Source organism: Pithys albifrons, chromosome 7 (assembly GCF_047495875.1).
Source record: "Pithys albifrons albifrons isolate INPA30051 chromosome 7, PitAlb_v1, whole genome shotgun sequence".
In the NCBI taxonomy this organism is placed as follows: domain Eukaryota; kingdom Metazoa; phylum Chordata; class Aves; order Passeriformes; family Thamnophilidae; genus Pithys; species Pithys albifrons.
In genome coordinates, this window is record NC_092464.1 from 57753749 (window position 1) to 57768401 (window position 14653).

General features: G+C 51.0%; 3 protein-coding genes across 3 annotated transcripts in view; 1 reads left to right on the forward strand and 2 right to left on the reverse strand.

Moving 5' to 3' along the window:
* Positions 1–14653, forward strand: part of LOC139673814 (zinc finger protein 850-like) — a 701437-nt gene that overhangs the window by 225321 nt on the left and 461463 nt on the right. Inside the window, 1 exon segment of the mRNA XM_071559633.1 lies at positions 5047–5390. Coding sequence (XP_071415734.1) covers positions 5047–5390 — 344 coding nt within the window.
* LOC139673885 (zinc finger protein ZFP2-like) overlaps positions 1–14653 on the reverse strand; it is an 89168-nt gene that overhangs the window by 45078 nt on the left and 29437 nt on the right. The gene's annotated exons all lie outside the window — the stretch shown is intronic.
* LOC139674204 (olfactory receptor 10AG1-like) lies at positions 5417–14290 on the reverse strand. The gene is made up of 6 exons (XM_071560390.1): positions 14279–14290; positions 9721–10631; positions 7014–7105; positions 6200–6255; positions 5797–5914; positions 5417–5526 (listed from the first exon to the last, which is right to left on the reverse strand). The coding sequence occupies exons 1-6, from the start codon at positions 14288–14290 to the stop codon at positions 5417–5419; spliced, it is 1299 nt and encodes a 432-aa protein (XP_071416491.1).

Genomic DNA, 14653 nt, shown 5'->3' on the forward strand with positions numbered 1-14653 from the left:
TAAGAGACTGGGTCAGAATTTCAAGAGATCCCAAGTCCTTGTCCCCTCAGGCACAGCATCATCTGTGACACCAAGGGCTGTGAGCAGACCTGCTGTGCTGAGGCTCTGGGGCCTCGTGGCCTCCTGGCACAGCCCCAGGAAGGCTGGGCACTGTCACCCCTTGTCCTGCCCTCAGCATCACCCCCCATGCCAGTGCCCCCAGCAGAGTCCTGAGCAAGGTGTGAGGGACAGGATGTGCCTTCCCCGGGCTGGGGGTCAGGGCTGGGCCTTTCTGCTGCCTCCAGCCAAGCCAGGCTTTGCTCAGCACCTGAGCTGCTGCCCAGAGCCTTTGCCTCCCTGCAGTCGTGGCCTCCAAGGGTCTGCTGGGACAAATCCCTGGGGTGGATTCTTCAGGAGTGGCCCTTGGTGGGCTCCTTAAAGCTCCACGGGACTGCAGGTTTTTGAAAGTACTTTGAGTTTTGCTTTTGGTTTGGAGTCTGTGAGAGGTTTGTTCAATTAAGGCCTCCAATTATCAGCTGTAACGAGACCCTTGAGATTCTTAGTCAGTATCAACACTCAGTGGGGCTTGTTAATGCTTCAGGGTACTCAAAGCTTATTGAGGTGCTTCTTTTTGACACCCAGTCTATGAGAGGTTTGTGAAATCACGGCCTGCAATGATCTGCTTTAATTAGTCCCTTCATGGGCTTTGTCAGTAACAGCCCAAGGTGAGGCTTGTTAATGCTTCAAGGGACTCAATATTTATTAAGATACTTTCCCTTTCCTTTTGAAACTGAGTCTTTGAGAGGTTTGTTCAAGCAAAGCTTCCAATTATCTCCTCCTACCAGTCAGTGAAGAGCCTGTATTGGGAATGGCCCTCAGTGGGACCCATTAGTGCTTTGAGATACTTTGTGATTTTCTTCTGACTCTGACTCGTGGAAAGGTTTGTGCAATCTCCTCTCAGGACCTGAGGTTCAAGGGCTCAGCACCAAATGCACCACGGGGCTTGTTAAGATAAAGCAAGACCTAACAGATCATGGCTCTTTCTGAGTTTGCCCTCTAATCAAGGAGAGTTAATTAAGTAATTTCCCTAATACAGTTTTGAAGAAAGATTTCAAAGACCTTCTAACAAATGTGCATTTCTATTTTAAATGATATGGATAATTACTTTTCTTTTTAGAGAAGAGGTGATTGCAGCATTCTCTGATTGATGTTGACCAAGGTTCCCTCCTGAAAAGGTTTGGACTAATTGGAGAGCGATCCCTTGAGGTCTGACAGTGTGGACAACCTTGCTCCACACCTCCCCAGCCCCATCATGTCCCTCATCAGTCAGCTGGGACCTGCTTTGCTCTGAGAACTGGCTGAACACAGGCAAGAGGGATTTTTCCTCTATTTTTGCAGCAATCTGAAATTCATAAGTTTCATTATTGAAAACAAACACACTCCTTGGACTTTCACCTCAAATCCCCCCAATTTTACCCCAAATCCCCAGGATTCCACTCAAAATCCCATAATTACCCTCAAAATTCCTTTGATTCCGCCGAAAGTTACCCTGATTTTTACCTCATACCACAATGGTTCTGCTCCAAGTTGCTTTAATTCCAACTCATATCTCTATAAACCCATCAAAGTCCTGCTGATTTTGCCCCAGATCTCCCGTGTCTTCCACACAAAATTCTATTAATTCCACATAAAACTCCTCTCATTTACCCCCAAATCCACTTAATTTTCCTGAAGATCTCCATTATTTTTTCCCAGAGTTCCCTTAATTCCATCTATAACCTCCCAAATCCCTTATATTTCACCAGAAATTACTTTAATTTCACCTAAAATTTCTCAATTCTCTTTATTTCCACCTCAAATCTTCTTAACTACATGAAAAATTTCCTTATTTCAACCCAACATATCCCTAATTCCACCCCAAATCTCTGACCTCCACTCAAAAATACCTTGATCCCTCTTACAATCCCAAGTAATTCATCCCAAATCCTGAAGGTTCCACAGAAATCCCCTTAATTTCACATAAGGATTATTTAGTTCCATCCCAAATTCCCTTAATTCCACCCAACCTCTCCTAATTTCACCTCAAATCCACTGAATTCCACTCTAAATTCCCTCAATTCCACACAAAATCCCTTCCCCAACTCACCAGCCCCCCAAGTGCCCCCAAATCCCTCCCGACCCCCAAGTGTCCCTTTGGAGCCCCAAATCCCGGGAAGGGCCCATGGGAAGGGGGGGCTGAGGGGCTTTGGGGAGGTTGGGGTGGATTTGGGGGTCTGGAAGGAACTTGGGGGACACTTGGGGGTCCCATTGGGGTGTGAGGGGCATTTATGGGGCACTGGGAAAGAACTTGGGTGTCCAAGGGGACCCCTGGGGGTCACTCGAGTGTCCAGGGACAGAATCTGGGGGTCCAAAGAGGATTTTAGGGGTCACTTATAAGTCCTAGATGAACTTGGGTGTCACTTGGGGGTCCGGAGAGGTGATCTGGGTGTCCTGAGTGGGTATTGGGGGAGCACTTGGGGGTCCTGGGGCCCTTTTGGGGCAGTTTGGGGTCCGGGGGACACTTGGGGGGCTGCAATGGGGGTGGGACCGACCCGATTGGACGCGGGGGGAGGGGGGAGTTGTAGTCCCGCCTGTGATTGGCCAGGACGGGCCGGTGCATGACGGGAGATGTAGTGCTGGACTCCATGTCCCGTCACCGCCCGGTGCATCCCAATCAGAGGCGGCGGAGACGGAGGGCGGGACTGGACGGCACTGCTGGAGAGTTGAGCAATGGCGGCGAGTTTGGGGTAATTTCTGAAAATTTGGGAGCATTTCGGGGGCATTCGGGGACTTGGGGCGAGTTTTGGGGGTCCCTCAGGACCCACCCACCCACCACAGACCCCCCGGGACCCCCCCGGGGCCGTGTTGGCCGTGACGGTGAAGGAGCCGGGTAAGCCCCTCCCCCCACCCCGGGATGTGCCTCAGAACGCCCCAAATCCCCCCCGAAAATACCCCTGAGACCTCCCTAACCCACCGCCTGGGACCCCCAAACTGCCCCGGAGCCCCAGGATGCCCCAAATCCGGTCCTGAACTCTGCGGAGCCCCTGAAACACCCCGGGCGGCCCCAAACACCCCAGAGATCTCCTAAACCCCTCGCAGACCCCCCAAACCTCTCCCAGACCGTCTAAACTGCCCAGGACCCCTAAAATGCCCCCATACTCACCTAAATTCAGCTCCCAGACCCCTCAAACCACCGCAGGACTCACCAAACCCCCTTCTAGGGCACCCAGACCTGCCCAAATTCTCTCAACCTCCTCCCAGACCCCCACCCAGACCCTCCTAAACCTCTTCAGGACCCCCCCTATTCTTTCTCCTAGTCCCTCCAAACCACACCAGGTTCCCCAAACAGCTTCTAGACCTACCCCAACTATCCCAGGATCCCCCCAAAGCTCCCTCCCAGACCTCCCAAAACAACTCCAGGGCCCTCCAAACCCCTCCAAGGAATGCCGAGGGTCCCAGGGGCGGCTTCTGCCCTGAGTCTCTGCTCGGGGTGCTCAGAGACCCCCCTGGGACACTAAAACAGGGAGCCTGGAGAGGGGGGACCCCCAATACCTGTAGGACCCCCAGCAAGCCCATTAGGGGAGACCCCCCAGAGCCCAAAGTGGAGAGATCAGAGAGCAGGAACTTCTGGGAGGCTTTTTTGGGGCTGAATCTTTTGTTGTGCAGGGGGGACACAGAGCTGGGGAAGGGGGTTTTCAGGGGTCCACAGGTCCAAGGAAGGGGGGATATAGCAGCTTGGAGAAGGGAAATGGGGGGTCCAGGGGATTCTGTGCCCAGGAAAGGGGGGTCCAGGGGTCAGGGAAAGGGGAATCATGGAGTAGAGAGATCCAGAGTATCCAGAGAAACTGATTCAAGTGGACCCCCAGTGTTCCAAAAAGGGGGAGTCTGTGGTCTGGGAAATTCAGGAGTGGGGGTTCCAGGGGACCCAGAGTGAAAAAAAACAAAACAAAACAGGAGGTGTGGGAGCTGGAAGAGGTGGAATGGCCAGGCAAGGGTATGCAGGGGAATATTGGTGCAGGATAAGGGGGTGCAGGGGGATCCCAGTGCCTGGGAGTGGGCGATCAGGAGGGTGCCAAGGTGAAGGACAGGCAGGACTGGGGTGGGGAGAGGTAGTTGGTGGGTCCAGGGGATGGCAGGTTAAAGGAAAAGGGAGTGTGGGATGGGTGGGATAGGGGGGTCAGGGTGTTCCTGGAGTCAGAATTAAGAGGTGTGGGGACAGGAAACCTGAGAATGGCCGGGCAGGGGTTTCTGGAGCCCCGGCAGCCTGGAGAGGGAGGACACTGAACAGACAGGAGACCCCAAGCAGCCAGGACAGGGGGTACCCCCAGAACCCCAAAATGGAGAGGTCAGAGAGGAGGAGTTCCTTTCAGTATTTTCTTGGCTGAATCTTGGAATTTTGGAGATTTTTATGGACACAAGAAGCTTGTTAAGTTCTAGAGATGGTCTTTGGGAGGAGGAACCCCCAACCCAAGGCACTCACACCTTGTTTTTCCCCAAACCAGGATTTCTCCTTCCCAAAGCTTGTCAGGATGGAGGAGGAGGCTGCGAGGAAGAGGAAGATGCCCCGGGCCCCCCAGGCAGGTGAGGAGGAAATCAGTGCCCCTTTGCCCCTCTCTTGTGCTGCATCTTCCAGCCCAGCATGGCCCCGGCTGCAGGACAACCCCGCTGCTGACGCCATCCTGCTGGGACCGGGTTTGGGGGGATGTCCTTGGCCTTCCCTGTGGGCCAGAGGCAAATGCCCTGAGTGTCCTTGTTCCTTCCTGCCCCAGGCCCCGAGCTGAGCACGGAGAGCACGGAGGACAAATCCCCCCAGCAGAACCTGCTGGCAGAGGTCGATTTGAGTGGCTCCACAGCACAGGAAGTGAGTGGGGAGGAAAATCCATGGAGATCCCATAGGAGGAGGAGCTCCAAACTCAGGACAGGGTGCTCCAAAGAGGAGAAACCCTCCATCTCCTGGGAAGGCAGTCAGAGCTTGAGCCAGAGCTCCGACCCGGTGATGCAGCAGCACCTTCACACAAAGGAGAAGCGCTACAAGTGCTTGGAATGTGGGAAGAGCTTCAGCCAGAGCTACAGCCTGATCCGCCATCAGATGATCCACACCGGGGAACGTCCCTACGAGTGTTCAGAGTGTGGGATGCTGTTTCAGACCAGCTCGCATCTCCTCACACATCAGTGCACACACACTGGGGAGAGGCCCTTCCGCTGCACCGACTGCGGGAAGAGCTTCAGCCGCAACGACACCCTCATCACCCACCGGCGCAAACACACCGGGGAGAGACCATACAAGTGTAGGGAGTGTGGGAAGATGTTTCTGAGCAGATCAGATCTCCTCAAACATCAGCAGACACACACAGAGGAGCGACCCTACAAGTGTGAGGAGCTCAACTCTCCTCAGGCATCAGCGCACACACACAGAGGAGAGGCCCTTCCGCTGCACCGACTGCGGGAAGAGCTTCAACCGAAACTTCACCCTCACCATCCACCGGCGCATCCACACCGGGGAGAGGCCTTAAGAGTGTGGGGAGTGTGGGAAGAGCTTCAACTTTAGAAGTAACTTGACTCAACACCAACGGACCCACCGGTAAAGGAAGACCTACAAGTGCCCCAGCTGCATGAACATCTTCATCCGCTGCTCCAACTCCATCATCCATTGGACGACCCACGTTGGATGATCCACAGTGACCCATGTTGGTCACAGACTTTGCGACACAAGTTGGGTAAAGAGTTGATGACCAACATTCTTGACGAGGCCTGTTTAGCAGAGACCTGGTGACCCACGTTCCAGGTGATCCATGCTGGGCAGTGCACTGCGTTTGTGCAGCCAGATTTTGTAGTGGGGGGGCTCCAGGGATGGGTTCTGTGAGCGGCTGTCAGAAGCTTCCCCCTTGTACAGCACCTGTCCAGACCCCCCTGAAGGTGAGGCTGACCCAGGTTCTTGTTAACCCAACCTTTGGAGTAGATTACATTTACTTTATCAATATATATGTATATGTAGGGTTTAGAACAGTTTTGTTTGCATGTAAAGTAGGTTTGGAGCAGTTTTGTTTCCTGTCTGTAGTGACATAAAAGCATAAAAATAACCCTTCCCTTCCCTGGCTCCAAGCCCAGCCTGTCCCCTCCAGGGGTGGGTGTGCCTCCCTCTGCCCCTGGGTGGTTCTTTTGCCCATGGGCAGCAAAGTACCCTCTGCTTCTGCAACTGGATAATGTTGGAGCCATGAACCATCAGCATTCCATCTCCTGAAAAGTGGAGGCACTGGGGTCTGGTTCCACCACACGTGTTCCTGTGCAGATAGAAATACTAAATAAACATTTATCTTGCTGACAGCTGACCCCATGTCCAGCACCACCTCTCCCATACTCTGCCTTTATAATGTTACTGAAATCCTTGGAAACCATTGGGGCAATAAACCCTCAACACCATCTTTTCAGTGTCGAAGAGTCAGACGTTCCTTATTCTGGGTTTGACTGACAAAATTGCAGCTTCCACAGAGACAGTGAGAGAAGACTTTTTCACCTATTTATACATTTTTCAGCAAACAAATAAATGTTCATTGGTTCTAAATTGCATAATTCCCTTTCATTAATTAGTAGTTTCTCCTCTGTTGGTTATCGATTTCTTGCTTTCTATATTATTTTTTAGTGTTTTCAGTATCTTTTTTCTTGGGTAGGGACTTTCCAAAATAAGTACTGTGTCTTTCGTAGCCTCATCTTTTGGTTTCTGCAAAATGTCCCTGTGGTCTGTATGTTCTGCATTCCAGATGTCCAACCTCAACCACCCATCTCTCTCTTCCAGGCTTTGTTCACTGAGGAAGATCAGAGTTTATTTATCAAAACTTGAAGTTCTGGTACTTTTCACAAGTTTTTCCCACAAAAATACCTTAAGACAACTTTGATAAATGCTGGCCAAGTGTGATTTAAGGATAACACTTTATTTATCACCAATATATATTGATTTTAAAGCCTGATGCTGGGACTGGGAGGAGCTGGGGCCATACTGGTGGCACTGGTGGTGCTGGGAGCCCCCGTGGTTGAGGGTGAGGAGCTCTTGGTAAAGGGGGTGGGGAAAGGGGGGGTGGGACAGTGGAAACTGGGGGGAAAAGAGGGCAAAAACTGGGTGTGGGGCTGCAAAGGGAGTGGGAACCCCCAAAACCAGGAATGGGGGAAGGAGGTTGGGGATTGGGGGGACAATTCAAAAGGGGTGTTGGGACACCCAAATTTAGTGGGAGGGGGACAGCTGTAAACCACACTCTGAGGGAGGTGGGGTTTGAAGTCTTACAGGAAAAGGAGGGGAGAGGGAGGAAAAGGAAGGCTTTGGACCCCCAAACTGAGCAGAAATGGGCTTAGACCCCAAAACCAAGCAGGGGGGGACACCCCCAACCTGAGCTGTGTGGGGAATTTAGGATTGTTGGGACAATGGGAAAGGAGTGGTATAGTGGGGAAAGGAGAGGTGGGTAACTTGGCAGGGGCATCTTGGGGGTCCTGTAGCAGGATGGTCTGCCTGGAATGGGGGAAAATAACTATTACAAGGCCCAGTTTGCAAAGCCCCCAGTGGGAAATGAAGAAGGGGGTCACCCTGCTTTTGGGGTTGAACAAAGCTGAGAGTGGCCTGAGTCAACCAACACTCCCAAAGTGAAACATCCTGAGAGGAAGGGGAAGATGTGGCAGAGCTGGGAAATCCCTGGATAAAGGAACAAACAAGTTCCACCCCTGAGAACTCCAAAGCTGCTGAGCTGGCACAGCCTGGACACACCTGACTGACAGGCCAGCGCTTTCTACTATAAAAGCCCAGGCCTAAATTTTAGAGATTGGGTCTTCTGACATATCCCTTCTTGGGGGGTGTGTGGAGGTTCCTGCCTGGAGCGGGGATGCCCCTCAGGGTCACTCCTCGAGGCTGAGCCAAAGAGCTTTGTCCAGGGTCGTTGGTCTTGGTGAGTGACATCACTCTCTGCTTAATGATTGGGTTTGCTTCAATCCAAGTGTTTCAATATTGCTTCCTAGTGCAGTGTATGATAATAGTTCCTACAGCTTCTGTGCTGTCCAGTGAATAAATCTGAGTCAGATCTTTTTGTCTAATCATTACCATAGTAAATCATATACATTTCTTTAAGTATATCTGGATTTCCATCCTTGATTGGGCAGGACAAAGTTGTACAAAGGTTCAGTCTCACCTGTATAATCCTTTACACAGAAACCATTGACAAAGTCTGGGGCTGGGATTGGATCCAGCCACTTCCAGGCTCCTCTGGGAGAAGGACTTTAGAAACCCAGGGGGTGCTGGGAGGCACTAGGGGTCTCTGATGGTGTTGGGGGTCCTTTCTGCATCATGTGACTGAACGGGACCTTTTCTAAGAGACTATGCCTGCAGCTCCCACTGTGCCTGTGACAGGTATCCTGTGACTGTCTGTGACTGCTCTGTCCTTTGGCAGCCTGGAGACCCTTGGAATGTCCCTTAGAGGCCCTGTGAGTGCCTGAGACAGGTTGGTGCTGGAGCAGCCCAAAGTCCCCTGGGATGTCACCATGGAACTGCTGTGACAGCCTCTGACCACACAGCTCTTTGTCACCCCCAGAGACACCTGGGAGGTCACCAGGGAGCCCCTGGGACAGTGTGGGACCTCATGGCTCTTTGGCAGCCTGGAGACCCCTGGATCCATCCCAGGATCCACGTGGAGAGGATCCAGAGCCAGATGTGCCACTGGAACCATGTTGTATCCATTACTCTCTCTATTCCCTGTGGAAATAAAGAGGGATCAGCAAATGTGGTGGGAGATCCCTGGGATGCTGCTGGGTGATCCATGTCCCTTCCTGACCCCCATCCTACGTGTTCCCAGTTTGGAGCTTCCAGACACCGAATCCGATGAGGATGATGATGATGATGGCAGAGATGAGGGATGAAATTTCATCCTGATTCCGGCTTTGGGAAGTCTGGGATGGTGAGGAGCGGGAGGGAAACCCCCATGCGACTTCTCCACATTCCCAAATTCCCGATTCCCAATTTCCACATTCCCAGCCCAGGGGTGCCCTAGACCATATGACATCACACTCGGTATGTCAAGTGGGAGGAAGTTTGGGGATTTGGTGTTTGTCTTTCCAAGTCACCCTTTCAAAGGATGGGGCCCTGCACTCCTGGAGATGGCTGAACACCTGCCCAGCCATGGGAAGCAGGGAATGAATTCCTGGTTTTGCTCTGCATGTGTGCATGACTTTAACTCAACCCAGAAGTTCTGTTACTTTTACCCTTCTGACTCTCAACCCATCCCACTGATGAGAAGGGAGTGAGCGACTGTGCAGTGCTCAGGTACCGGCTGACATTGCTCAACCTTGACAAATGGAAACTCCACAGGTGTCTGGAATGCTATTCCAGTGCTGAATTGTTCCCTTGATGGGTTTTTAAATTATTATTTTTTTATTCTTTATAATAAATTAGTCAAGCTTTACAGATCTCAGTGCAAGACATCACAGCAGGGGAAGTTGCCCTTCATATCTTTTAGCATTTGAAGCTGATTCCATGCAGGGACACTGCCCATAGTCCATGAGGTCTAGGAAGTGATTGCTCAAATCCAAGGGGAGTCACCTCCTCATGGGTTGTCTCACCCTCTGGGGCTCATTGATGACTGGCCACAATTGCACTATTTCTACCTCACATGACATTGGTCAGACACAGCTTGACAGAGTTGTTGTGTTTGGGATCCACTGTGGGATCACTTTGTCCACAGGAGTTTCTTCAGGGCAATTCTCACTTCCTTATTCCTCAGGCTGTAGATGAGAGGGTTAAACATGGGAGTCACAATTGTGTAAAACAAGGCAAAGTATTTGTCAGGATCTCCGGAATCCCTGGAGTGTCCCTTTAAGTAGATGACTGTGGCTGAGCCATAGAAGAGTGTCAGCACCATGAGGTGTGAGGAGCAGGTGGAAAAGGCTTTGTGCCTGCCCAGAACTGAGGGGATTTTCAGAATTGCCCTGATAATTTGAATGTAAGACAGAACTATTAGGCAGAAGGGAAGAACTGCAAACCCCAGGATGATGGTGTGCAGCACCACTTGGTTCCAGAATGTGTCTGCACAGGCCAGGTCCAGCAGTGGAGGGACGTCACAGAAGAAGTGACGAAGGTCGTGGGAGGCACAGAAGGGCAAAGTGAACAGCTGGTAGGTCTGCCCTACCTGTACTGGTGTGACAGCCCCCCAGGAGCCCAGCACCAGCCTGGTGCAGAGCCCCCTGCTCATGGCCAGGGGGTAGTGCAGGGGGTGGCAGATGGCCACGTAGCGGTCGTAGGCCATGGCAGCCAGGAGAAGGCTTTCAGTGCTGCCCAACAGGACCAGGAAATACAGCTGGGCAGCACAGCCAAGGAAGGAGATCCTGCCATCTGCCCTCAGGACACTCACCAGCATTTTTGGCAGAGTGACTGAGGTGTAGCAGATCTCCAGGAAGGACAAGTTCCTCAGGAAGAAGTACATGGGGCTGTGCAGGCTGCAGTCCAGCACTGTGATGAGGCCAATCAGGCTGTTCCCTGCCAGCAGCACCAGGTAGATGACCAGGAGCACAGTGAAGCACAGGCCCTGCAGGCTGGAGTGGTCACAAAATGCCAGAAGAACGAATCCAGATCCAACGGTGTGGTTCTCCAAGCCTCTCCTTTGGGACATTTTCCCTCTGCAGAGCAATCCAGGCAGCAGCTCTCAGAGGGTGCTGGTGGCCTCTCTGCCACCACACGCACCTGAAGGCCAGAGAAAGACTCCAAACACCACACACAGGTGGCTGCAGGAGAGCTGGAAATCTAACAGGGCTGTTTGCTGCAGGGAGGATTGCAGAGGGAGGGAGGAACAGAATCCCTGAGCCTGCAGGACCCGGCGATGCCACAGAGAGAAGAGAATCTTGCCTTGCTTTTTCAGAGGTGATTTTATTAAATAGGATGCCTGGGGATAAAAGAGAAAAACGGAAGGAAATGGATAAATACCAGCCCCTTGCAAAACCATCTTGTTTACATTCCTTGTCCAGATCTTTAAGAGATGCATTTAATGTTAGAACATTGAGTAGAAACAGGGTGAAAAAGCAGGAAAGTGATGAAAACGGGGAAGACAAAGCAAGGCAAGGCTCGGGGAGGAGAGGCAATCCTAACACTGCAAGGCAAGTCATGACTCAGTTCTTAGACCTTAGGCAGAGAGATTAATCCCAGGTCTCCTCACATGTAAGAGCTCACCCCCTGGGGCTCTGTCAGACCACAAAGATTTGGGAGATTGTTGTAGATCTGAATCCTTCCCTTTTACCTGGGGAGGGGCATCTCTCTTGCAGTGAATCCGGTGACTCTGATGCATCCCCAGGGCATTTTAGCAAGACAGATAAGCAACAGTTTATGTCTAAATAAAAAGTTTCAATAGTGTTAAGACACAGGTTGGTGCAAGCAATGCCCCTTTTCAGCAATGCAGTTTTCAAGTCATTTAGGGAAGAAATGCTTCAAAGTGGGTGATTTCCCCACAATATCCAATTTTCCTGTGCAGGTCAGGCTTTTATAATTTCTGCATGAATCACAGATAGTTCAACATTCCTTACCTTCCTTCTCTGTCACTTGGATTCCTGACCCCTTACAAATCCAGCCAGAGATTCATTCCCTCCGATCCCAGCCCTGCAACACATTGCAGACCCATGCAAGCACCCACAGAGGCAGAGCAATGTTCTTGCTGCCTGGGGAGCTGAGCCTTTCCTTTGCATTCCCCACCCTCCCAGAGCACAGACTCCCTGCAGGGCACACAGACAGGGTGTGAGCTACAAGGCAGCACCTCCATCACAGGTTTCTTCTAAAGAAGTGACAGCTCAGCTGAGAGGTGTTTCAGAAACTCAGTTTGGCTTGGGGAGGGAATATCCTCTCCCAGGTGAGGACTGAGGATGCTGCTGCATCTCTCAGCCACCAGCAACACCCTTGGAGAAGTCTTCTTAAACTCTGAGGTATTACTGATGAGAAGCAGATCAGAGAACATGCAATAAAGTGTCCAGTTAGCACAGGGCATTTCTTCAAGAGAAAAACCTGAATTCACACAAACACATGGTCCTAATACTTTGCTTATTTTCCCATAGTACTTGTGCCATTTTCCTGTGAGTTTTATCTGTCTCATTGAGATGTGATTCAAAAATTACAATATAAAATCAGACTTCACATGAGAGTAAACTCACCACATGATTGTTTTCTAAACTACCAACTGAATGATACAAATATACATAAAAAATAAATATTCTCATTGCAACCCAAGACATTGAGATACTCACATTTATTTTAATGTAATGCTTTAAGTCAAAGCAAACATTTCCATGCAGGTTATCCACATACCAGCAATCCCTGCTTGTTGCCAAATGTTCTCAAAGATACAGCCTACTATTTTTAACTCTCAGGTGTCTCAGTGCTGCCAAGCTCATGGGTGGAGCCCAGGGCAGGCTGTCTTTGCTCCCAGCAATCTGCCAGAGCCCTTCTTATGGGGTGCCAGTCTCACTGACAGCATTTCCTAATGCTGAAGGAAGTGTGAAAAGGAATTAAGGAAACTTCATCCAGCCAAGCCAGGCTTTTCTCAGCATCAAAGCTGCCTGCACAGAGCCTTTACCTCCCTGCAATCGTGGCCTCCAGGGATCTGCTGGAAGGAGTCCCTGGGGAGGCTTTGTCAGGAATGGCCCCTGGGGGCAGGGTGGGCTCCTTAATGTTTCAAGGGCCTGCAGGTTTTTCAAACTGCTTTGGCTTTTCCTTTTGACTTTGTGTCTCTGAAAGGTTTGTGCAATTATGGCTTCCTGTGACCTGCTGCAGAGAATCCCTTGAGATTCTTTTGTCAATAACCACACTCAGTGGGGCTCATTAATGCTTCAAGGTACTCAAGGTTTATTAAAGTATTCTTTTTGACACTAAGTCCATGAGAGATTTATGGAATTATAGCCTCCAATTATCTGCTTTAATTAGTCCCTTGAGAGGTTTTGTCAGTAATGACACTCAGTGGAGCTCATTAGTTCTTCAAAGTGCTTCAGTTTTTTAGGGCTAGTTGGGCTTTCCTTTTGATACTGAGTTTTTGAGAGGTTTGTGTAATCATGGCCTCCAATGATCTCCTCCAGTGAGTCCATGAGGAGCCTGTCCTGGTAATGAGGTTGCCTTTTCAGCTCCATAACTCCCTGCAGTGTCACAATGGACTTTTGCTTCTATGGTATCTCATGTTGTCCTCAGGTTCCTTGTGCTCCGTAGGTATCTGCAGTGTGTCAGGGGCCCCTTGGATCCATGAGGTCTGTGGTAATCCAGAATTCCTTTGGTTCCATGACACCCTGCAGTTTGACAATGACCATTTGACCCTGAAGTGTCACATTTACCCCTGGATTTGATGAGGTTCCACAGTTTCTCAGGGTTCCTTTGATTCCATGAGACCCCACATGTCAGATGGGCCCCTTGGTTCCAGCAGGTTCTGTGGTGTTTCCATGGGGTTCCACACTGTCCTTGCTGGAACACACCTGGTTGGATGTTGCCCCACCTGCAGAGCTGCCTCCGGCTCTGGGGTCCCAGCACAGCAAGGACATGGAGCTGTTGGAGCGAGTCCAGAGGAGGCACCAAGATGATCAGAAGGATGGAGCAGCTCTGCCATGAGGGAAGGCTGAGAGAATTGGGATTGTTCAGCCTGGAGAAGGGAAGGTCTTGGGGAGACCTAATTGTGGCCTTCCAGGACCTCAAGATCCAACAAGAAAGATGCAGAGAGAGTATTTACAAGGGCCAGGGTTGAATGAGAAATGTAGTCCAGTGGAAAGTGTCCAGACTCAGTTGTCCTCAAGTGATGGGGGTCTGAGTGAAGTCCCCATAATCCAGGAGTATATGCTCAGTGCCACTGAGACCCCACAAGTCCCTGGCCCACATGAGATTCACCTGAGGGTACTGAGGGAGCTGGAGAAAGAGCTGGCCAAGCCACTTACACTCATTGCCCAGCAGTCCTGGTGAACTGGAGAAGTCCCAGCTGACTGGAAATCAGCAAATGTGATGCCCTCCACAAGAAGGGTTGCAAGGAGGATCTGGAAAACTCCAGGCCTGTTAGGCTGACCTTGGAGCCAGGAAAGTCCATGGAGCAGATCATCCTGAGTGCCATCACACAGCACAAACAGGACAACCAGGGGATCAGGCCCAACTAGTGTGGGTTTGAGAAAAGCAGATCCTGCCTGACCAACCTGATCTCTTTCTATGACAAAAAGACCCACTCAGGAGATGAGGGAAAGGCTGTGGATGTGTCTCTCTGGAATTCAGTCAAGCCTTTGGCACCACCTCCCACAGCATCTCCTGCAGAAACTGGCTGCTCATGGCTGGGATGAGGGAACTGTTTGCTGGATGAAAAACTGTCTGATGGCGCAGAGAGTGGTGGGGAATGGAACTAAATCCATGTGGGGCTGGTCACTGGTGGGGTTCCCCAGGGCTCAGTGTTGGGGCTGGTCCTGTTTAACATCATTATTGATGATCTGGACAAGGGGATCGAGTGCACCCTCAGTAAATTCATGGACAACACCAAGGTGGGTGTGACTGTGGATCTGCTAGAGGGATCTGGACAAGCTGGATCAATAAGACCAAGTTTCAGGTCCTGTCCTTGGGTACCAACAACCCCTTGGAATGCTCCAGGCTGGGGCAAAGTTCCCTGAGACCTGT

Excerpts from the sequence above, each read along its gene's own strand:
- LOC139674204 (XM_071560390.1), bottom strand. Across the intron at positions 5,915-6,199 it reads TCCAGTTGCAGAAGCAGAGG|GTGCTGTACAAGGGGGAAGC; the intron begins GTACTTTGCTGC and ends GGGTCTGGACAG. Across the intron at positions 5,527-5,796 it reads CAGCATGGATCACCTGGAAC|GCCTCTCCCCGGTGTGGATG; the intron begins GTGGGTCACCAG and ends CACACTCTTAAG.